Below are 25994 nucleotides of genomic sequence, written 5' to 3' on the forward strand. Positions count from 1 at the left end.
ATCAAATAAAATTTTTAATTCACCTAAAACAGGTGTTTACTATTAAATTAATACAAAAAATATTACAAATTATCAATTATTATGATAACAACAAATATAAAAAATACCTAACATAAATAATACTGAAAATATTTTTTTTTATTACAATCCTCGGAAGAAAAATACAAATAATACCTTTGCCTATGACATTTAGCGTATAGGTTTTTAGAAATACAAGGTATTGCTAGGGAAGCTGAAACCTGTTGTAATCCAGCATAACCAGCATCAATCAATATGAAACTGGCTACAGAAGTCTCATTTACATTCAGGTCTTCACCCTTTTCATCCTTACAATTTTGTACTTTAAGTTCGAAATTACACATTTTCCACAGGAAGGTTTTCTTTGTTCATTCAGAATGTAAACCCTTTTTTTTTTCTTTTATAAATAAATATAATAGTAGTATATAATAAGAGAAAATTCATACATTTTCGCAAACATCCAAAATGCTAAATCGTGATTTGCAATTTTTTGCAATTGCTCCTAAAAGTACATGAACTCAATTATCCTACGTCCATTTACTGTAAAATCTTCTTTTTCTAGTGTTTCTTCAATGGCAAGTTCTGGAGTATTTCGTTCCGCTTCCAAAGATGCCTAAAATATAATCATAGGCACATAATAATTAAAGGAGGTATTACTAGATAAAATTTTCAATTTATATGTTAGGTTAAGCCGGCAACGCATCTGCAAGCCTCCCGGTGTTGAATATGTCCATGGGCGGTGGTAGTCACTTTCACATGACACTGTAATATGACGATTCAAAAGTGCTTTTATGAGCCTTCTTGAATAAGAAATACTTTAATATTTTATTTTGTGGTTAATTAAAGGTTATTATTGCCCTTTCCGATATCGAACCTTTGGAAAGTATAATCTCATTTTAAATCTAATCTTAATCCCTTATATTTGATTTAAAAAATAATATTTTTTATTAGCTGGCAGACCATTGTTAATGTCAAATGTCAACTGATGTCTGATACTTGTCATTTTTATATAGGTAACGAATGACAAATTTTGTCAAGTGACTTAAATAGTAAAATTCAGCTAAGCTTATTTGAAATGATAATATTGTTATAACCGCCTAAAAAGGATTAAAAATTGCAAGCTACAATAAAACAACAATGAATTTCGGTGGCACGTTAAGAGTTAACAAATTCGCATGTTTCACATTAGTTTTTATTTTATTTCTTATAATTTATTGGCGTTCTGGAGGTGCTGGTTATCCTACTGACAAAAACGACTTAATAAATATAAAATCACTTTTAAAAGCGGCTATACATGCTGCCGAGCGAGGTGGAAAGAAAGTTATTGAGGGTAAAAACCATGAATTGAATATAAAAAGTAAAGGCAAGACGTTGGAGGGAGCAAACGACCCGGTTACCGATGCTGATTACGCATCGCATTGTGCCATGTACTATGGTCTTAAAAACACATTTCCAAAATTAAACGTAATATCCGAGGAGCACTCGAAAGACGATTCGAGTTGTCAAAATCAAGATGTAATTGATATTGAAGCAACTCCCACAGATCACAGAACAATAGACTACATGAATGACGAACATGTATACGTTAAGGATGTTACGGTTTGGATTGATCCTCTGGACGCGACACAAGAATATACAGGTAACTAATTCTAAAAGTATTGTTATTCTATTCTATTGAGGGACAAAATCTTTTCCTTTATTTTTTGTATAAGCAATATAAACAAGCTTGAGATCTGTACCAGCTCGGTGAAAAATGATAAGAATAAACAGTTAGAATGGATAAAATTCCATATAATATTTTGATTAACTTGGTGCACTCTAGTAACACTTACCAACACATGAGGTCTAAATAGACCATAAACAACAACATCAACAAACACCAACAACAAATAAATATGTTTAGTGTAACTTAATATAAACCAAGTTTTTAATAGTTAGCAACTTCCAGTATCTTCTATTCAATCCTCTATCTTAAATAAAGAAATACATTGTTATCAAAATGGCTAATTTGGAAATTAGGGTTTTTTTACTGACTACTGTTTTTCCCACACTGACTTACTTTATATTAGCCATTAATTATAATGAAATTATAAAGTTCTTTCTATAATATGATTATTATTTATGAGGTGTTTTTTTTTTTTAAAAGATCATAATGAGTGTTATACTTTACAGAGGGTTTATATCAATATGTTACCACAATGGTATGTGTGGCAATCAATGGTGTACCGATTGTAGGTGTCATACATTACCCTTTCCCAACACGCACATACTGGGGTTGGTATACTAAGAAGACATCCAGCAACATTCCAAACATACAACATGTAAGTTATAAGTTATGGAAGCTATTATTATTTTTTACAAATGTATCTTTGCAATATTCTACCTCCTCTCCTACAGTTCCATATATTGTTTATAATCCATTTTCAGAAAGACGAAAATAAAGAAAAACCCAGGGTTGTAATATCTAGGTCTCATCCAGGTAAAGTTGCTAATATTGCCAAAGAATCGTTTGGACTTAAAACAGTTGTAACACAAGCTGCAGGAGCAGGTGACAAAGTGATGGGAGTCGTAAATGGTAACTTTGATGTTTATCTCCATGCAACTGCTATCAAAAAGTGGGATTTATGTGCGGGTAATGCCATAATTAAGGCTGTTGATGGTAAAATGACCACAATCAAAGGTGCAGAGATTGACTACTCTCCTGACAGTGGTGTCAAAGTAACTGATGGTATCTTAGTAACGAGATATGATCATGATTATTACTTGAGTAAGTTACCGAAATCATTGACTGGTCAAACGTAATTGGTTAATTAGTTATTAGGATAAATAATCGAATTTAGCATATTGCATAGCAGATACTGTTTAAGATTTGTAACGGATGTAACTGGTTTTCATTTATATTTTAAAAGTAGCATTTTTATCACTTTTCAGATAAAAATTAATATTTATTTATTTGACAAAAAATAATATATTTTAATAAACAGCAGCTTTATTTAATAATTATAGGTTAGTGTTCATCCAAGTTTGTTGACTATTTTTGGACAACACAATACACATGTCAGCTATTCAAAACCCTGTATTTTAATTCAGATCTGTTTTTTTTTTTAAATCTTTGTTTATGTTCTAAGAACTAAATTATTTTTTTAGTCTCTATTTATTTATATCATTAAATCTTTTATGTTTTGGGCAATTTTGGCTGTACAGTAGAACCTCGATTATCCGAACTATTTGCGACCGAGACTAGATCGGATAATCGAAATGTAGGTACTTGGTACAAGATCAAACAAAAACAACACCTTTTCACATAAAATCAGTAGTCGATTAAAATTTGACATATATATACAATATTGAATAACTAAAAACAGCAAAATGCTATTTTAATATTATCTTTATTTTTAAATCGTCAATTTTTAATTGACGAACGGCTGCAACGCCGCCAACGTTCAGATGAGGGTTCGGATAGTCGAGGTTCTACTGTATAACGTAATATTTTTATTAATTATCTGTTGTAACTCATAAAAAATATTTTAACATATTTAATTCCTGAAGTTAATTTATTTTTGTGGTGTAATGTATTTTGAATATTTTTTAAAGATATAATAGTTTTATTTTAAAAAGAACAATTAAGTAGGCATCTATCAAATTAGCGATATTTACAAATATTTCGCTGGTTTCTATTCCACTAATATATTTATAAACTCAAATGTATTATTTTATAAAGAATTATTTCTTTCAAAGAATCGTCATTTATATGTGTGACAATATTTAATATTGAAACTGTAGATTGTGTTAATGTTTCTTAAATGTACATAATTAGTTTTAATATTATAACATGTTAAATTGTAAATAATTCGATCACTTTGGAGACTCTTTTGTATAGTGAACTTATATAATTTTAAATATCATATTATAAATTATGGGTTGTAAATAAAATTTAATAATTTATTGCATATGGATTTTAAATAATTAAGTTATTAATATTAGTTCTTTCTTTACAACTTTCTAGATTCTGTCAATATACCTAAAGTTATTAGTTAACACATCATAATTTTTAGAGCTTTTACTGCATTTGAAGTCACCGATTGATTAAATTTTTGAAAAGAGTACTGCTGTATAAACTGTGTACAGTAGTATACATTATATCAGATTGATACTAAATATTGAACAGACCTTCATGATGCCGTTGTCGAGCGTTCAATTCATGACTTCTCAATACAGTTTCATTTATCTCATATTTAATATTTGTCATCTTGATTGTGACATATACATAACCTCTGCTATTATTATTATATATAACCACGAATAAAATTAAACTTATTGAATTGTTATAAAAAGCAAATTGTACCATCAGGTAGCTAAAAAAATATTACCAATGAAAATCAAAGTTGAAGAATTTTATGGTTTTATATGAATAAGACTGACTGCAAAAGTTAATGTTTGTTTTTAACCCGTTAATGTAAATATATTGTGGTACTGATACTTGCCAATCTGATTATGAGTGTATTAATGAATTATAAATGTTTTATTTTTAGAATTACAAATTATTTTTTAAATCTTTAACAATGTGGCGTAAAGTGTACAATTGCCATTTCAAAAAAAAAAAAAAATTGGTGATAACATTCAGTTTTTTTTTAAATAAAATAATTTACTTAGGTGATTCAAAAGCATAAGTATATTTGCATTTCATATAATTTTCGTAAGCATTATTACATTTATTGATTAATTGACACACCTTCCCAGATTATTGCAGTGTTTATTATTATATCACATACATATGAAATTTAATACGAAATTGAATAACTACAGGCATTAAAATTATTTAAAAAATTATCTCAGAACAGGCATTGACAATTTTTGTTATACATTTTAAAAATAGATAATATAGTACAGGTTATTACAACTGTTCAAGAAGGATAAGATTTGGTTTAGCAAAGAAATATTACATGAATAATATTTAAATTTAATTGATATCTCATTTCTGGATTACATCAGACATGCTCACGCTTATGTTACGTGAATATATATTTTTTTAATTTATTGCATGAAAAATTTCATAGTTCAACAAAATATTATTTTCAATTTAATTTTATCTATTTTAGAACATCAGTGTGAACATGTCTTTACAATTATTAGTTTATGATAAATAATAATTATTGCAGTACATTTGAAGTTAAAAAAAAAAACCGTTAGGAAAAATCTAGAATACAAAAATAAAATTATAATCAATTTATCGAAACAATGATAAAAACCAGGTACATTGTATTCAAATTTAAAATAAGTTTTGACAATGTACAGAGTAATAACTTAATTTGCCACCTAAAAATAAACTTCAAACATGAATAGACCAGAATTCATTATATATTTTCAATTATTATTTGCGTGCGAGCAACATTGTAGGAATAAATACTGCCTTATCATAGGATTTACATTCTAAATCTCGAAACAAAACCTTAGCCTCTTATTATACTGGTATTTTTACGCGTCATGTTTGCTGTATATTTATGAATAACGTGACCATACTTCCCGATTTTTGTGGGATAGCTTCGCTTTCAAAATATGCCCCAATGTCTTGAAGTCTTAAAATGTTCCAACAACCAACAAATAAATGAAACCCCCAAACGCGTACAAAATTGATCATAAACTATTCCATAGATGCAAAAATCCTATATGGTCAGGTTACTCAAAACGCATCTATTACAAAAATACGCTTTTCATGTCAGTGTAAAAAGGGCTTTGATTCTCAAAATAATAAAACAAGAATAGTATTCGGGCTAATAATTTATTCACATGCTTCAATAATTTGTTATTCCATCAATCTACTTCATAACTACTCGGCTTGGCTCCGCTATTTAGCGAAATCGATAATTATAATATAGCATAAATATTTTATAATAGTTTTTTATTTAATACCGAAATTATATAGTCAATTTATTTTATCTCAATATTATATAAAATTTTTGTCTTTTACAATACAGATTAATTAATCAATTTGGTTTTGAGTGATAGATAAAAAAAGTCCAGTGTGTAAATGTTTTAGGATTGTTTATGGTTTGTGTTAAATTGGCCTCTAATATACAATACCTCGAAATGTTGACAATTGTTTGATCTATGAATTAATATTTAATACTTCTTTATTTTATAATTTATTACACTAATTGTTCTTTGGTGACTCAATAGTGTATTCGTTGCGCCGATTTTAATACCGGAATAAGATTCAATTTTAACCGTGAGACATTTTCACCGACTTTAAGGTAATTTTATCTTATTCAATGTTTTCATTTAATATTCGGAATTGGAATGGGTTCTTAAATATCATCTTAGTATCCTCTCTCTAGACTAATTAGGTATGTACGTTTTGGCCAATTGAAAATATACAGATAAGAAATATCAGTGACTAATAGTATTATATATCAAATATTTAAATAATGTATTTTTTTTAATTTAAACATGGTATGAATGACTCTTAACAGTAAGTCTTTAAAAGCTAACATTTAGTTTTTCGAACCTATGGTAAAAATCTTGCAGTCTATTGAATGACATTTTATAACTAATTGTTTTGCAATAAACATATACATGTCCTACTCTTAAACATTGAAACAGGAAACAGATGAAGGAAAAGGACAGATATATTTACCCTCAACTTCCCAGACTTCTAATGTCGTACCAATACAAGTGTTTAACGTGAAACGATGAAATTAACGTTTTGTCTATGACAGAACCTTGCACAGATGAAATAAACACAGATAATAAATCGATAGAGGGCAGCACACTAGCACAATAAACATCACACAGCTGATTCAATTTCGCACCATTGTCTAAGCCGCGGCACTCACTCGTATATACATATGTTATCATACTGTATCGATATAACACTTATCACATTATTAGATTTATCGTCCGTGCTCGATATAGCCGCGATGCGGTGTTAAACTGAGTCATCTGAAAAAACAAAAAACACTGTAACACATTCAAGTCAGTAAATTCATACAGGCCTTTTGAATTGATAATTTTTCAAGTTTATTCAAAGCTACTATAGGTATCGAATGTAGATTTTGAAGATCGTGATTATGATTTCGGTCACGATGGCAGAGAATCTCAAGAGACTAGCCAATTACGCAGGATAAGTTACAGTGCTGAGTGTTAAAGCTTTTTGAAAACTCATCACCTAAGATGGTGAGACTTAAGACCAAATTGTGTATGGAAGTCGTTATTTTTAAAGTCAGAAATATCTTATCTTATAAATATAATTAGGTGCTTAAGCTTATTTAGAGAACTCATCACCCAAAAGGGTGAAATTAGAGATAAAAGTTTGTAAAGAAGTTCGCCTGTTCAATGTTTGTAATATGGAAATTCGGGTCATTCATACCCACGGCTTTATTTCAAAACAATTATTTTTAAATCCCAAGGGAATTTGGAAGATAGTTTAATGTGATTATAATTTGCTACTCATATCTTTCAATTACAGGTAAACGAATATGTATGATTTATATATAATTTTGAACCGTATAGAAGATAATCACAGGCAAATAATATGGTTTTGGTAACTTGAATTTTTTTTTAAAAGGCATTTATGTTTAAATTACAGACACTTCAATTTTATCCTAGATTTCTTTATGTTGTGATACTGTTTAATAACTAAGGCTATGTTGAGTCTTACATTTTTAACGTGACCTTTAGTAAAGGTTACGGGTTAAGTTTCATTAGAAATTTATAAAAACTACAGTTCAAGTTAGAATAGTTTGATGGAATATAAGCTATATATGTTAAGTTAGAACTAAACTACAGCCTTCTTCAAATGCTTAATTGGATAGTGTTGTTCTGATCTGTTACAACCTACAAAGAGATAAGAGGATCTATCTCTAAGAGATCTACAAGAAATTTTATTTTATTTCTTAATTACTTTTATCAGTAGCTTTGTGGGTTGCATTATTTTTCACAAACAGGTCCAATTTATATTTATAATTCATCTCGTGCTCATCGGTGAAGTAAAACATCGTGAGGTAACCTGCATGTGTATTGTGGCGGATGATAATCAGATACATACATATATCTGCCATCCCGCATTGAATCAGCGAACATACAGCGAACTACTTCTTGAATAATAAGATTTAATATAACACACAAGGTTTTTAGATGTTTTATCTTAATCATACAATAAAAATATCTGTATATCTTTACTGTTTTGATAAGATATGGCGGGTCAGGGAACTTTACATCGACATATATGTTTTGGCTTTCGTACAGCGATCCGTAATTCCTATACATATTAACCATAAGTCCGGCTTTTGTACGATACTATTGTTGATGGTCAATAAAGAGAAATAAATAAAGTGTCGTATTTTTTTTATGACAAAGGTAGGCGGACGGCCACCTGATGGTATGTGGTTACCACTGCCCATACAGAGCATGCCCATGGCGCAGTGAGAAATATTAACCATTTCTTGCATGAAGATGTTATGTCCCTTGTGACTGTAGTTACATTGACTCACTTACTCTTAAAACCGGAACACAACAGTACAGAGTACTGCTGATTGGCGGTAGAATATCTGATGAGTGGGAGGCACCTAGCCAGAAGGGCTAGCAAAGACGACGGGCAAGTCTTACCATCAAGTAGTCATATGAAAATTGCTTTATTGATAATAATGTTTTAATAATGAGTTGCAGTCTACTAGGTTTCATTACACATACGTATGACGTGTTGACTTTTCTGAGATAACTATCTATGACTTTAAATACTCTAATAGCCTTAAATGAATACTAATATTTTGCTTGAACTCTTAGAATAATATTTAGCAAAAGGTTAGGTTAAAGGAAGGGATCTACATAATACACAACACATATAGAAAATAAAAATTTTACATACCGTGGTACCACCATTTCGTTTTCTTAGGATTTTTGTTGCATGTTTTCACGTAAAAAGAATTATCCGGTGGCCGTTTCTGGAAGGAACCAAGGGAGACATCATTCGATGATAAAATATTCAAAAAATAACACATACAATTAAATGTATATTCGGTTCGAAAAGTTAGAAAATGTTGTAAAATATATAAATTAAATGTATATAACTTACTATATCTTATATATATACATATATATTCTAATGGGAGGAGGAGTAAAGACAAATAAACAATATTTACATTGAATCAACACGATATCATTGTTCGAGATTTTATTTAATCTAGTCTTAACCGATACGTCAAAAACATTGCCGTTTTTAATAACAGAGGAACTATTAGCAAATCGCATGGAATAGGTAAATCTAAGGTTCGTTATCTTTACTCCTACTGCCATTGGAACAGACTCTAACACGATACTGTGGTCGTATAAAATACATATGACCACAGAACCAGGCAACGTTACTTGCATTATTATTATTTTTTAAATCACATTTTTTCGTCCTGTACGATGATAGCGTTGAAGCTAATGAGTTAAGCTTTTACACCACTGAAAGCCGGATTTAGAAGTAAACGCTCTGGGGCTAAAACGCTAGGAGCGTCTGCCCTATATTCTGAATAAATTAAATTATTAAACACAAATTTGATTTAGTAAAATACAAGATTTATACTTACATTCATTGACTATACCTACACATATATGTATACAATATTAAATATAACACACGACGAAATTGGAATGTTTTCTTTAGAAATCACTATTGTGGAGTGCTCGAAGCTATAGCCAATATCTCTAAACACGGCCGGATATTCTGTTTTTATTAACAATGAAACAATATCCAATGTTTGTACTAACCTTCTCTTTACAGCTACTAAGCATGGATACTATAGATAGGCAGACGGATTGCACGGAGAGCGCCGGAGACCAGTCGTCCGTAAGTATCGAGAGGCAGATGTGGCCGTTTGAATACACATGCGGATGGACCGGGATGTTGTTACCAATGAATGTTACCTGGTGACCAATTAAAATCGTGATGATGATGCCGTATACACATACATGTTATTTATTGTATAACATTTTTAGTTTCATTGTACAGCCAGCCAGAAACAGCTTACAAAATAATATGTTGTATTACGAGAAGTCGTCGGAAATTTTACATTATTTATACATAATATAGTATTTGTTATGTTTTAATGTTTGTGTGTTTACTTCTATTTTGCACCGTTTCGTGAATGTTTAAGGCTATTTGGTTAAATCTGTGCCTATCAATTTTGTCATTGTTCTATTGCACATATGTGAAGGGGGGGGGGGGGGAGTTTACTTTAAGACAAAATTTACATCTGTCGTTAAAATGTTCGATTAGAGCGTAAACGAGATATTTGTAAATATCTGACCTATATTTTTTTTATTTGAACCAAGTTGGAATCGAACCCATTAAGTAAATTCAAGGGCACTGCGCCAAACGAATACCAGTCTACTTTTCGTGTCTCTTCTAAAGTATTTGATTAAGCTGCATCCACGCCGCAGTTAGTTTGTGGTGCTGCGTTTCCAAGTAGGCAACATCCGATATCGAAATGCTATTTGTTGTTAGAATATTTAGACGTGTTAAGTAACGTTGCCTAACTTTTGAAAAGTCAACTTGCAACAATTGATAATAACCGTTGCAATAATCACTTCGACTGCCATGTAATCTATGCGCAATTTAAGGTTATCGTACGTTGCCTGCACCAAATCCTCATTATTCAAAATAGAAGCATTACTCATACTTAATGACTGTCGAATTAAAAACTAGAATTTTGTGACCACATGTCGTGCCTTGTAGGTTAGTCAACTCTTTGTTATATAATCGGTAAGCGGTTTGAAAAACGGCCGATGGTATGTGGTCACACCGACCATATTAATAGGACCTGTACGCAATATAAACCATTCTTTACATTACAAATGCGCCGCCAACTCAAGGACTGTGATGTTATGTCTTTTGTACCTGAAGTTACACTAGCTTACTCACTCTTCAATCCAGAACACGAGTATAGTTAGTATTGCTTTTTGATGGTGGAGTATATCATGTGTGGTAGACGTACCTACCCTGATTGGCTTACACAAAGACGTACCATCAAATAAAATCGGTATTATAGATGCGAGGATCAACATTCAACCAGTAGCTAGAAGTGGTGGAAGAATGGATTTTATCGCGTTGCATTACATTGCCCCACAAAAAGTAACCGCAGTGTGAATACACCATAAGCGGCGTACAAAGTACGTTTAGTCCCATTCGCTCGTTCACTCAACGATCTGAGCCTTGAATTGATGGAGTTAAATTAAGATTCTTATCGTACATTTATCAGTGTTACAATATAAAATCTATCGAGCGAAGAAATCATTGCTTATTATGTCTAGTCGAATTTAAAGGTGAAACATTTTAATAATAAATAAAGTCGTGACCGAGAATCCAAACCCTTTGATACAAACCCGGGCAATCCTTATTATGTATCATCTTACGCTCAGCTTTAAAGGAAATAATCGCGAATGGCGTAGTATAATAAGATTCAAACCATCTCTTCAAATAAAGATGAGGTCTTAGCCGAGACCGAGATGGCCCAGTGGCTAGAACGCGTGCATCTTAACCGATGATTTCGGGTTCAAACCCAGGCAGGCACCACTGAATTTTCATGTGCTTAATTTGTGTTGATAATTCATCTCGTGCTCGGCGGTGAAGGAAAACATCGTGAGGAAACCTGCATGTGTCTAATTTCAACGAAATTCTGCCACATGTGTATTCCGCCAACCCACATTGGAGCAGCGTGGTGGAATATGCTCCAAACCTTCTCCTCAAAGGGAGAGGAGGCCTTTATCCCAGCAGTGGGACATTTACGGGCTGCTAATGCTTAGCCTAATGGGGCATTAGAACGTTCCTTTTTTAAATATTGCACATTATAGACAAGGCATCTTATGGTCAGCGGTATAGTAAAAATTGCGATTGGCTTGCTAGAATAGGATTCAAACCTTCAAATATTGAGGACGTCTTAGCCTAGTAATAGGACATTAAAATTAAATTTACACGCAATCTTATAACAACAGCGACGTGAGATGGATACCATAATCTACTGACCGTGTAAAACCCTAAAATGCGAGCAAACGCGGGCATCAACTAGTTAAGAATAATGTATCTGCCGTTGTAATTAACTACATTGTTATAAATTAGAACAACTCTGTATACATCAGATGTTGTAAATCTGACATTGTACATGATCAGATAATAAACACAACAGACGGAGTTTTGAATAAGCGGAACTTCATTCATATATATAATATATATATAGCTACCCGTCCGAGTTCATCCGGATAAATTGATAATTTTATTTACTTTCCGATCGCAGCGTCGCCTCGTTTCATCGACGAAAACCTAACGACCGAACCCCGTAAACGCGATTAAAGCCTCGGGCGCCAACACGTTCGCAATAAATAATAATTTAACAACGTACTTATTTCATATAACGTACATTCATCGTACCATCAATCGAAGCCATGAAATCAATTCACATTCAACAGCTAATTGTAATGTCTCACCTCTTGTTGACGATTACAATCATTGAAGAATGATTACAAGGTATAAAATATACGCTCAGGTACTTCTTGCGAATTTGGGCACAGTTCCAAAGATCAGAGTGCCAAAAAGATTTAACGAATTATAAAAGAAAAAAAACAATTTATGAGCAATTATTTCACAAGTTAAAACATTGTCGTTCTTTGCTATTTGTCGTGATCTAAATTACCTACTACGTGTATGTGGTTACGTATGTAGATATATGTTTGTTGTCACGGGGTCTCCTGGGTGAACGCTATTGATTGTGTGCTGTTTATTTATTATTTATTTCTACAATATCTTTCGTTAAACTGAGAACTACTTTTGTAAAGTGTTGTGATATCTAGTTTAAAATTGTATCATACTAATATTATAAATGCGAAAATTTGGATGGACGAATGTTTGTAAATAGATCACGCCAAACGGCTGAACTGATCTAACTGGAATTTGGCACAGAGATAGGTTAGGTGAGATAGAGATAGGTGTAGTCTGCAATAACACATGGGTAACTTTTTTATCCCTTACACTTGCAATCCCATTTCTTTCAAGCGGGCAAAGTCGCAGATGAAAATTAGTATTCAATATCTGTTGATGTCGTATTATTCTATAATGCTGTCATATTTAAGTACATATCTAGTGATATTGATTAATTTGTTTAATATACTATACATACATTACATTTTACATTACAGCCCAGCATTAAGGCTGCGATAGAATTTCATCTAAAATATAAAACCCAATGCTAAATACGTCACGTATTATAAATACAATTTAAGTATACGAAATTTCCATGTTTGAACGTCGTTTTAATTTCAACGAAATTCTGCCTCATCTGTGTCCACCAAACCACATTGAAGCGGCCTGGTGGAAAATGGTCCAAATGTTTTCCTCAAAGGGAGAGAAGGCCTTAGCCCTGCAGGGGGAAATTTACAGGTAGTTACTGTGATAAAATATACCAAAAGAAAGAGTGTGAGAACTTCTTCGTAGTTTGGGTTTAATATTTAAATTTACAGTAACATACATTCATACGTATTAAATACAATCAATACTTGACGAGTGAACATAACCTAACCTAACTCTCTTTTTCAATTAACGTCCCACTATAATTGTTCGACGACATATCTGACAGAAGCAATAACTTCAGTGAAGATGTAGTTTTGTTATAATTCATCTTCGCACATGTCTTTAGAAAAGAAGAATTAACAGACTATTAATGAGATCTTCTTTTGAGGAGGTTTTAAAGTTTTTTCCACGCTGCTCAAATGGGGTTATGATAGATACTCATACACCCGACACATTTACACAAATATGTAAATTGAGTGGTTCTAGATTTGAACACGCAATCATCGGGTTAGATTAAAATGTTCTAATGAATAGGCCACCCCGGCCAATGTTTTAGAACAAAATTAATAGTACGCTCAATACCAGGCGATGATAACATGTGCTTAAAAGTGCTGAAGAAGGTAGGTTAGGTATTATTGATTTAAAGCTGAGATGTTGCCCAGTGGTTAGAACGCGTGCATCTTAACCGATGATTGCGGGTTCAAACCCCGACAAGCACCACTGAATTTTCATGTGCTTAATTTGTGTTTATAACTCAACTCATGCTCGGTGGTGAAGGAAAACATCGTGAGGATGTGCATCTGCCTAATTTCAACGAAATTCAGCCACATGTGTATCCACCAACCCGCATTGGAGCAGCGTGGTGGAATATGCTCCAAGCCTTCTTCTCAAAGGGAGAGGAGGCATTAGCCCAGCAGTGGGAAATTTACAGGCTGTTATTGTACTATATTGTCCCACTATTGACTTAAAAGTACATTTTCATGTTTTTTTTTTAATTATGATTTATACAAATGCACTGAAATGTGATAGAACAATGAAGGTTATAACGATACCTTACTACTTAATTAAGTTTGTTAGTCAATTTCAACACAGAATAATGTATAACTTAGAAATGGCAACTAGGGCAATTTTATTCCTGATCAGTTCTAGAAAGACAGCCCCACAAATTAAATTATTTAAGAAATATAAAGGCGCCAAGCAAATGATCCAAAGAATGTTATAATCGTTAAGTAAAAAAAAAAAAACTGTAATCTAGTGTGGAATCTGTTACTGGTCTCTTTCAGAGCAATATTTTCGGATAATACTTAGAATAGACTACATGTACAATTATTCATCGTTTCTTATAAAAAATTATTTTACAAGAAATTACATTAATTTAAAGATAAAAAAATTGTGTTCTATGGGAACCATGAAATATCCTTATACGTAGTATTAATTTAGTTGTTATTTTAAAGGCAACAAATGGTAGAAATCGTTCCATTTTTAATTAAATCAAAAATTATAATTAATTCAATTCAATTTAGATTCTATTTAAATAATATTCTATAATCATAATTCCGCAATTTTCACATTATAATATAAACCTGATAAATAAATATAATACACGCTATAATATTATTTAGGTCATACATGCCATTTCTCATGCATTCATTGGTCTGTGTATACTAGCGACATTTCTCTGACGTTAGAAGTCTGTAATCAAGAATTGACAACATAATGAAGCACGCTTTGAATGCCAGATGTAACAACGCAATCAATAAGGAAGACACAATACGTAATACTTCTCTACTGTTAATTGAGTATAGAAACAGAGCTCTAATTTATTTAAAGTAAATACTGACCGTATTGTAACTACTCAGGAATATGTAACACTACTACAGATACTTTGTAGGGATACATTTGTAAGTATGCCAATTGATATATGTTTAAGTAATATAAACAAATAAAGTAAAAGAATCAAATCATAATTCCGGTCGTTCGCCTTTATATTTAATTCAATCTTGTTATTTGACTATTTAAAAGTCGTTCGAAGAGCGTTGAATAAAGATTTATTTTTTAAATATAACTACTAAATGTCAAAGAAAGATCTCCGCAACATTATTTCATCTTAATACAACAATCAAACAAGACAACCGTCAATTTTTTAATTTTTTTCAAATAAATTTTACGTAGATCACCAGTCATTATGCTCACATTTATTACAAAACGAGTACCTCTTTTTATAATTAAGGGTATTAATTTAAAAAAAAGGAAACATGCATATACTCCATTCCAACCATAAAAGCCAAATAAAAAGCATTTGACACCAAATTGACGCGACATCATTGGCCGAGAGTTTGATTAATCTACGATATTCACTTTGGATTTGCGAAAAAAAGGGCGTTTTGAACGTCGACGAAACTGTTATCGGAATTTTGGAAGTAAAATTAAAGTGGAAATAAGTAGTGAAGTGCAATAGTGTTGTATTATAAATAAAGATATATTAATCGTTAACTCCTAGTAGTGCACACAATATAGCTGACTTATTAGCAAATTGCATGCAATACGTGAATCTAAGGTTTGTTTATCTTTTTTCCCTCATCCATTGGAATAGGCTATACGTGTACAATTGTTGACGTATAAACATTACACGTGTATTTATTTGTTAGGATAGGCGGTCATCATCTAATTTCATTGTTATAATCGGATTACGTCACACAACATGTGTGCGTTTAACTTACAGGTTGCGTTGTAAACACTTTGGCTTTATATGAACTTATATTTATATAATATTACAAATGCGAAAGTAACTCCGTCTGTCTGTTACGCTTTCATGGTCAAATTACTTAATCGAATTGAATTAAGTTTGATTTGAAGCTTGAAGCCCAAGGAAGGACTTAGACTACTTTTTTACAATAATCACGAGACGACAAAATCCTAAATAAGAAGAAATATTCTCCAAAACTTTACATCAAATTGCTTTCAAAGTCAAAGTCTTTGTTCAAGGGTACATTTACAGGCTATTATGAAGGTTAGTGAACTTATGTATACTAGCTGTCACCTGCGTCTTCGCTCACGTTTCAGGGTTTGGTTCCTTCCTTGGAGTTCAAGTTTGCTTCATACCAAATTTCGTCTAATTCGGTTCATTGGCTTGGCAGTGAAAGAGCGACAGACAGACAGGATTATTTTCACATTTATAATATTAGTATAGAAGTATAGATGTAGTAACATAAATTATATATCTATAGTACACTGTACGTTAATACGAATATAATCAGAACAGGAGCGTAAAAATAAAGATTTACCGAGACAGTTTCAGGTCTAATCCGTTTTTGTCCAAAGTGGATTAGACCGGCACAAGTTAATTAGGGACGTCCGAATAAATCTTGCCGTTGATATAATATTCTACGATTGTAATTATTTGTGTGTTTGTTATCTTAATTGCTTTAAAAAAACAACACCCAAGGTTCGACCTTAATTATACGTGTTTTATAAGATAACAATACACTAACTAATATTCATTATTTTTTTGTAACATTTACAATTTTTTTTAAATGATATTTCATTTTTTCTATTAATGTTATCTTAGTCAATTCACCGCCCTTGAAAATAATGTAATTAAGAAATAAAAATGTTTTAAGCCAAATAGGTACAGTTTATAGAGCGTCGACTGTCGCCCAGTTTCTGAAAAGTTGATCAAAGTCGTAACTAGTCTAACTAAATAATGAGTGCTCATTGGTCGCCTATTGCGTCATCGGGTGCCATCCACCAATGACCATCCAGATTATAATAACGTAAGTTAAATATTATAAAGGTTATTACAATATAAACGGGTCTAATGTATACGCAATAATATAACAGAAAAAAAAAACTTGATATTCTGTTTGTGATTTTCACTTACTACAATGAAAAAATACACTGCTAAGCGAACATCTTTCATGACCTGTCCTTTGGACGAGAAAGTACATAACAATAAAACTTTTATATACATAATAGGTTAACAATTACAATTTTGATGTCAAATTTAAATTATTGATTGCATTTCAAAATGTGTACGGTGTGGATGTATTCAAACATGAAAGTCATTCTTTCAGATTTTTTTGAATAAAATTCTCCTAATAAAATAATTGGTATATTTTCGGTGTCGTTGCATTTACTTGTCTCACGCACGCTATGACAAGCTAGAGCATCACTCACTAATACTAATGCACGCCGATAATATTAATTGAACGTGGACGTATTTTCGTTATGGACCCTGTCGAGTCCAGCATTTGTAGGAGCGAAGAACCTTTATCGAATCGAATTAGTGTATTTTATACATTAGCAATTTAATAAAAGAATGATAATCATTATAGCTTTATATATTTTTGCAATGATCAATCAAATTATTTTTTTTGACTTTGGACTTGGTTCAATTTATGTCACTAATATCTTGTGAAACAAGATCAGCTTAAGTAAACTGGATGAATGGCATCCTAAGGCCCTAGCGGTCTCTCGAAGGTTGTTGATCTTGAGGTAAAAATAAATATTTCAGAAAGTTTAAAGAGCTATTCAGAATTGTGTGATTCAAGTCACTATTTGCATCACTTGATATGACAGCTACGATTTATCAATCATGAAGCTAACTTAGGGTGGATATGGCGTGAAGGCATCGATCTATTTTAAAAGTAAAGTCAGCTCCTTAATATTCATTTCAGTGTTAAAAAGTATTAAAAAGTCGATACTTTCATCGGTTAGTCACGATAATCAGATGATACAGTGTGCTCACGTTAAATATGCAATGTTGATTAATAGGGTTATTCTGTCAGAAATTACTTTGAATCTCACTCGACTCAACCGATGTACATAAATACTTTATTTTGATGTCTGTACCCTGATAGCCAATGTTACTTTGACGATCGTTTTCTGCGACGAGTTTCGAGTCTTTTTTTTTTTCAAGTGAACAAGGCGGTAAACGCTTTGCATTGATAGAGGTCAATCTGTTTATTTCAGTTAATTTCAATACATGATTCAGGCTTATGTTAATAATTAATTAGTCATGGTAATCTCTTGATACACGTTTTATATCTAAATTTGAACGGGATAGGCAAGTATGAAACGTGGAACACACTACAAACGATTTTTAAGAAGTTTATTCTGATTAACTGACTACAATGCAACATCATCATCAGTAGAACTAAACACGTTTCGCTATAAAACCTAATAAACGGTAGTATTGTTGAGTAAAATAAGGCCTTGAGAATAACGGACGTAGACGTTAATATTTTACAAAATACAGATTAATAATTGTTGGAATACATTTTTTTTTGTACACGAAAATTTGTTTATTTTTTTGTGCTTGCAAGTTGTAATCGAACGATTTTTAGCTCACGTTAGGGTTGCCAGACCTTAAAATACAAATACCTTAAAAACGTAACTCAGACTAAAATATTATTCTTCTGACTATGGCGTAATGTTGTATAATAAGAAATGCAATCAAACTTAATTTATTCAAGTGTTTTATATATAATTATTACTATTGTTACGGTTGTTGGATGTTCTCTATAAATAAATGAATAAGTTAATTAAGACCAGTATATATAGTTAGGTATTGATCGAGGCTGGACATTTAGCCCGAAAAAGGGACATATTATTTTTAAAACCACGAACATTTCAATTGCTTATTTATCATGATATCTGCAGTTTAAGAGTCAGGAATCAATAATAGAGCCTACGAGTGTTTAATTATTGACATTCCTTACTCTTGCATACACTGCATTCGGCAGCGTAATGCTTGGGTTTTTATTCTGAAAAAAAAAACCGTCCGAATGTTTTATGCGATATTGACGATAATTATTATGTTATTTATAGGATGCTAGTAACAAAACGGCGTAACACCACTTGACAAGTGGTGTCACGCTGTTACATTTCACGAGTGAGATACGAAGTGTAGTGTATATGCAGTGCGCATTATTATGTACTGATAAAAGACATCCTTCGGCTGAAAAAGAGAGAGAGAGATAGAGATAAAAGTCAGACAGTCTGAACATGTATATATTTCGCTGTATACCACCGTAGAAATCCTAATATCTGGTAACCTTCGGTACAAAATGATATGCCCTTCATGTCTAACAAATATTGATAATTACGATAATATTCGACGTTCAAATATTAACATATAGGTTCTGATATTTGAAGAAATTTTATACGATTTTAGTGATTTTGATGAAACTAAATAAAATTAATTAAAAAAAGAGTTTTATTACTTTAACAATAATTATTGCGCCTCAATTATAAATATCACTAATTATAATAATACAGTTTGTGTTTTATGTCGACCGTATTAATTAGATTTTGTCCCCATATATCACATCCCAAAGGTGATAGAAACAGGCTTTTGTCACACCGAGGCATTTGCACGCGGTAGCGAAAGATTGTCTCTTTCTTCTTTACACAATTTGTATATACTTGTCTTTATCAGTTTAAATAAGGCGAGCGAAAGCGTCGGTGTGAAAGTGCCGTTAATGGAGTAATATCTATCGCTTATTAGATTAATGGATCGAACGTTAAAATGTTGAGATACGATCACGCCAGCGCTGCCTTAAGATACGTGTGATGAATGCAAGAAGATAAGAAATTTCAATATTACCTCTGGAGAATCAAATGGATATTTATTTGTGAATTTGAACTGAAGTACGAATTTTTCACCCTCATACAACGTGCCGGGCACTCCTTCCATATGAACTGTCCATCTGAAACAAATGAAAAACGTCGTTAGAAAAAAAAGTAAAGTGTCCGACTCAGGGCACATGTTACGTCTTTTACGTCAAGACGAAAAATTTTACTACCAAAACCTCGATTATTTATAATGCTCGACTTCTTCTCACATTGAAACCTAAGTATAACATTAAAGGATTTACTTAAAAAATAACCAAGGCGACAAAAAGACAAAAAATAAATGTTGCTAGATGTCAATATGAAGGATACAAAATATATACAAATATATAAGGAGATCGTTTTTTAAACGCCTAACTGAAAAATCTACTAAGCCAACAATACAATATATAATACATAACAGAAGATGCTTATCGAAGACGCTTATCTTTTACTAGTAAATATTATTGTTATTAATATGTATATATAAAATATATCATAACGCGTCAAATTACTTTAGGCCTAATAAATCAACCAATAACCCCTCCATATACATATGTAGATACTTTAATAAATACCTTTTATCATCAAAATCCTTAGGTACATATTACGATACGCGATAATACACAGCTTATAACGGAGTATCAAAATATAATACGTTATCAAGGGCCTAAAAAATATGATCTCAATATCGCATATAAAATTAACGCTGAAGCACAGTTCTAATAATATTACTTGATACACGCGATCTCAGACCAATAGAAAAATAAAGACGGGCGCTTCATTAAAGGCGTTCAATTACGCACACAAGTGAAGCATCATATGCATAGAAGTGTGCGTGATTAGTGATACACGCACACCGTTGTCGTACGCTAATAATGCGTTTAATGTAAGCGAGAGTAGTAAAATGATGTTACTGAAATCAATTTTCCACACATAGGTCTTTTAAACTACGCAACGGATTTCAATGTAGTTTTCGTCAATAGACATCGAGAATCTCAATTAGACGAATAAAAAAAATTTATTTTTTTTTGGAACGATGTTCTTTTACTTGGGTTACAGTCGTTTGAACTGGCAGAAATCGTCACGTAAGATATCGATCAGACGACATTTCCCTCTCTTTCTATTATATACGGATTTATATCAAATAATTTAACTTATTTTTAGTAGGTATTGTTTTAATTCATAAACATTCTTAATTTATTTTATTGTGACAGCTATGTAATAAATAACATATAGCGAAAACAACCTCGTCCTAACCGGGTGTCACACGACAATTCTCGAATATTTTTTGCATTGAAAATTATTAACATAGGATTGCGTTTTAAATGTATTGTACATTCAGATGTACACTTTAGCGCGTCCGAGTTGCACTGGAATAGATTTTTACTTGCTTGTAAATGAGCCATATTTTACAGCCAGTAGAAAACGGCAAGTTGACATAGCATAAAACATGATTGTATCATATTTTATATTATTTCATACAGCATTTTATTTAAAAAATAAAAAGAAAAACTTAAATACAAGCAACATTGATGTTTTTTTTCTGGTAAAACCCAAGCCACACACACACATATAAAAGGCGGCCATTTAAATCTTACACCTACGATTAGGCGGGAAAACGTCCTTATTTTTACGTCCACGAGCGAAGTATCCAAATATAACTTGTTATTTATATTGCGCCAATATTAGCTCGCGCGAAACAGTTGATTCGTATACAGCGTCCGTAGTAAACATTGAACTATTTTAAATCTTCTAATCTTCATAACACAACAAATGTAAACAGACCGTACATAAAATTAATTTTAATCTGATAATATTCATACATTATATACTATATCTGTAGGAGAATCCTGTGGACATTACAAATAAAATTTGCCAAGCGATCTACATATGCTTCTTCTTATGTACAACGATTTCCGGATACATTATCAAAGCTAAAAGATATTTAAGAAAGAATTTGGGGAAATCATGTTTACAGCCTTTATTATTCTGATAAACAAAATTTAATTATAAATAGTTACCCGACCCGAACTTTAGATTTCGCAGGGTTTTTTTCGATAATTACTATAGACCCACAACTACGACATTTTACCTTAATTCATTTTTGTGATTCAAATACTTTGATCTCCAAAAGTGATCCGTTCTGCTAAATGTTAATATTTTTTATCAACAGAAAACGAATAAAATTAGTATATTATTTATTTTGATAAAGATTATAAGCGTCAGGAAAGATTTCCAATAACTAAAGATGAATGTCGTCAATTTCCATCGCCATCCTTCACTGAAAATAAAAATGTCCTGGAAAACATAAGCATGACCTTCAAATATTTAGACGAGGTGCAAAAGTATCAAAATGACTTAGAAAATATAAGCATGATCGTCAGATATAAGGTCAGACGGAAATGTTTATGAAAAAGGTTACTGCCCGTTGAATCTGACAGCGAGGAACAATAGAAAAGGCGAGTTGATATTTTAAAGAGCCACTGTAAAGGCTGAGTAGGAATTTCATTTTACAGTCACGATTTGTTGACTATAGACAAAAAGTGGATACACAGTCCATGATCACATATATTTTTATGTTTTTCCTTAAGCTGGTAATAGATTATTTTTAATCAAACGAATAAAGAAAATAATTCAATATATTAGGACGTAACTACATTATTGGAACGAATTAACGACAGTGAACCGAAGTTAAGCTTAGTAAGAGATAAAAGCGAGTGGATCCGTTTCGGAGATATACGATTGTGGTTAACCAATTTTTGGTCGAAACCGAAACTGACGGACGATAGCGAAAATTTCAGCGTCTTTCTATAAATCTGTAGTGACGGAGGCAAAAAAAAAATTAAAGCCTAGTTAGGAAGATTAGGGAATTTCGTTTTTATAATATTAAGGAAATATAATTGATTTTTTTTTACATCGTATAAGCTGACTTGCAAAGGAGCCAAATGATGGTAAGTGGTCACGACTGGCCATAAACATTAGTACTGAAAGAGATATTTACCATTCCTCATACAACTAACCTTGGGAACTAAGATGTTATGTTCCTTGTGCCTGTAGTTACACTAGCTCACTCACGCTTCAAACCGGAATACATAAATATAAAACATTACTCTTAGGTGGTACAATATATGATGAGAAGGTGTTCTAGCACTTGTGAGCTTGCGCATCAAGTCCTACATTTATAATTTAGCTATAACAATCACGCACGGATGGAGTTTATTAATCAAAAATAAATGAAATGCCATTCTAAACAGTGAAAATTTTTTTATAGGACTGGATGATAATAAAATATACAAATCCATCATTCATCCAGAAGTATTTTTACAGTTGGAAATGTACAAAAAAAGTTTAATTACGATTTTTTTGTTGAAGCAGTAATCCAAAACACTGATATTCATTCAAAGCAATATAAATAATAACTCTAACATTAAAACTAAATTCACTCTCATACAAACTCTCAAACCATATTTTACACCTTTAAAAAAATCATATATTTTGAAAAATATTGAAACACATTTTTCCCATTTTCAAAGTATAACCCAAATAGTAATGTTCACAACTCTAATCTCAAAAGCTATTACCATAACAACTTTAACTATTTAGAGAAATAATACTAAAAACAAAAACCTTGCACCAATTTAATTAGTGTTTTTTTTTCTATTTATCCCTCTTTTTAAGCTTGTGTTAGAGTGGGTAGACAATAACCCAACGGGACCAGATTGATCCAGCAACTTTTTACAATGCTAGACAGTCCTTAAGCCGTTGCACTATTTTGATGCTTCAGACTACTATAGGAATATGATTCAAAATAATCTTTTTAGGTTAAGTGATTTGTTTTGGCTGTTAATGAATCATTTAGAACACATAATTATTTATCTATATATATATATATAATTGTGTAAGCCAGATGCCACAACTTTTTACAACAAATTAAATACAAACATCATTGTTACAGACATCAGTCATAGCCGATTACATTTTTACATATTTTTTTTTTTTTATATTAGTAGTTGAGGATATTTATTAATAGGCAAAGACAAAACTGTTCAGTAACTTTTTCTCCTTTGTTTGTCGATGGAATTTCTTTTTTTTATTGTAGCTGTTAACAAACTTTAGTGCTTAAGTTTATCAATAAAAACAATTTGAAAATAAGATTGAATATATCTTTTCCTTATTATAACGATTTAAGTCAATTTTTTGCTACCAGCCGAACACCATTTGAATGATATGATTAACATGACCACATTGTCATTGTAGAACTTATAGATTGCCAATGTGCAGCCAACCGTGGGAAGTTGTTTAAAATCTAGTGCCAGTAGCTATTTTAAAATATCAAGTTTAATGGATAGTAATGATTTTGTATGCTCTAATAATACCTATTAGGTTGATTATTTTGTTTATTGAAGTTATTCATGCATTTTTCATATTGAATATAGTGTTGTAGTTTTTAGATAGATAGAAATGTGATATCTATTTTAATAAGTTTTAGTTTTTAAATACTTATACATGTAATATATGACTTAAATTCTATTACTTTCTGTTTAAAATGTCTATCATGATTTACATACCTAATAATCATAAATTTTAAAGATTCTGGTGGGATAATTAATGTGATTAACTTTTTCTTATTGAAATATTATTATATTTATTGATACTTCATTAATAGATATATATATTTTAAAAGAATAATTAAGTTTGTACAAATGTTGTTACACCTGAATTTTTTTATGATGCAGACTATAAAGGACTATTGATTATTTTAACAATTAAATAGCGGATCTATTTGAACAAAATTTAACAGAGATAATGTTAATAAATGCTGTATAAAGTTTAGTACTTACACAACACTGATAGAATATATTAAAAAAAAAATCATGTACCCTCATTTTGTATATTTTTTGTTTTATACTGTAGATATGTAACTGCAATAAGTGTTTATTAATTTATGTCCTTATTATTCAGGATATGTCAAACTCAAACTCCTTTATTCAATATAGAAGCATTACACTTACTTATTGATAGTCAAATTAAACCCTACCACCAGTTTGGAAAAGAAATGTTTGTCATCGAGACCAGATTTCATTAATTTCAATGATATTTCAATGAAAATTAATCATTTAATAATGACCACTTAAACGTAATGACATATGATATAAAGGAAACTTTTTTAGAATATAACACTTCATATTGATATTGTATTAAATAAGATTACTATTAGATTACTCAGATTATTTCCTATAAGACTACTTGGGACTAAATTTATTAAAAATTTATATCTTATTTTTAAAAAAAAAAAAAAAAAACAGTCAATCCAGGTTGCTGTTTTTTTAAGGCGGCAATCGTATTTATTTACCCAGGTATCCAGATATCCGTTGGGGGTGTTAAGTAGCATATTAATTGTCTAGACAACTTGAATACTCCTTCTATTAAAGGATATTTCTGGAAAAACGGATCAACGGTAGTAAAATGGGTCACTTACAATGTCAGATTTTGGCTGGCCTGGTCTCCGTCCACAGTAACACCCGGTGGAGGTTCTTTCATTAACGACATGAGTTCTTTTTGCAAACGTCGCTGCAACAATAAATAAAAAACTTACTTATTGCTGAGATTACAAACTTTTTAAAAATAAACATTTATTTCAACAACACAACAATAGAAATCCTGACAAGAAATCTACGAAGAAAACTGTCACAACAGTTACGTATAATATTTTTTTACATTACTTAGGTGTTGTAAATGTCACTTAAAGACAATTCGCAATAAAATGCTACACATATTTGAAATGCAAAATATTTTAGAAATACAAAATTCATCGTAGTATTTTTTAATTAACTTTACAAACCTCCGACGGGGACATAGCCGCCATTGTACAAATTTAGACGACTAATGTTGCCATGTAATACATTAAATTAAATATTAACAATTTATGAAAATGACGTTTGCAATTAATTTGCAATTTTTGAGTACATAAAATAGTAAACAATAAAAAATATTTTCTATAAAAATGTAACTCTAACGAAACATAAAAATTATGTGTCCC

General features: G+C 31.3%; 2 protein-coding genes across 2 annotated transcripts; one reads left to right on the forward strand and one right to left on the reverse strand.

Annotated features, from left to right (window-relative positions):
• Positions 1 to 1046: 1046 nt before the first annotated feature.
• LOC125069187 (putative inositol monophosphatase 3) lies at positions 1047 to 4554 on the forward strand. Its single transcript, XM_047678589.1, has 3 exons — positions 1047 to 1657; positions 2191 to 2339; positions 2446 to 4554. Exons 1-3 carry the CDS (start codon positions 1156 to 1158, stop codon positions 2818 to 2820), a joined length of 1026 nt encoding a protein of 341 aa, XP_047534545.1. The 5' UTR covers positions 1047 to 1155; the 3' UTR covers positions 2821 to 4554.
• Positions 4555 to 5630: 1076 nt separating this feature from the next.
• LOC125069273 (ubiquitin-conjugating enzyme E2 W) lies at positions 5631 to 25849 on the reverse strand. Its single transcript, XM_047678709.1, has 6 exons — positions 25797 to 25849; positions 25434 to 25525; positions 19947 to 20049; positions 9769 to 9924; positions 8882 to 8957; positions 5631 to 6957 (listed from the first exon to the last, which is right to left on the reverse strand). Exons 1-6 carry the CDS (start codon positions 25818 to 25820, stop codon positions 6944 to 6946), a joined length of 465 nt encoding a protein of 154 aa, XP_047534665.1. The 5' UTR covers positions 25821 to 25849; the 3' UTR covers positions 5631 to 6943.
• Positions 25850 to 25994: the final 145 nt, after the last annotated feature.

This window comes from Vanessa atalanta, chromosome 15 (genome assembly GCF_905147765.1).
Source record: "Vanessa atalanta chromosome 15, ilVanAtal1.2, whole genome shotgun sequence".
Classification (NCBI taxonomy): Eukaryota; Metazoa; Arthropoda; class Insecta; order Lepidoptera; family Nymphalidae; genus Vanessa; species Vanessa atalanta.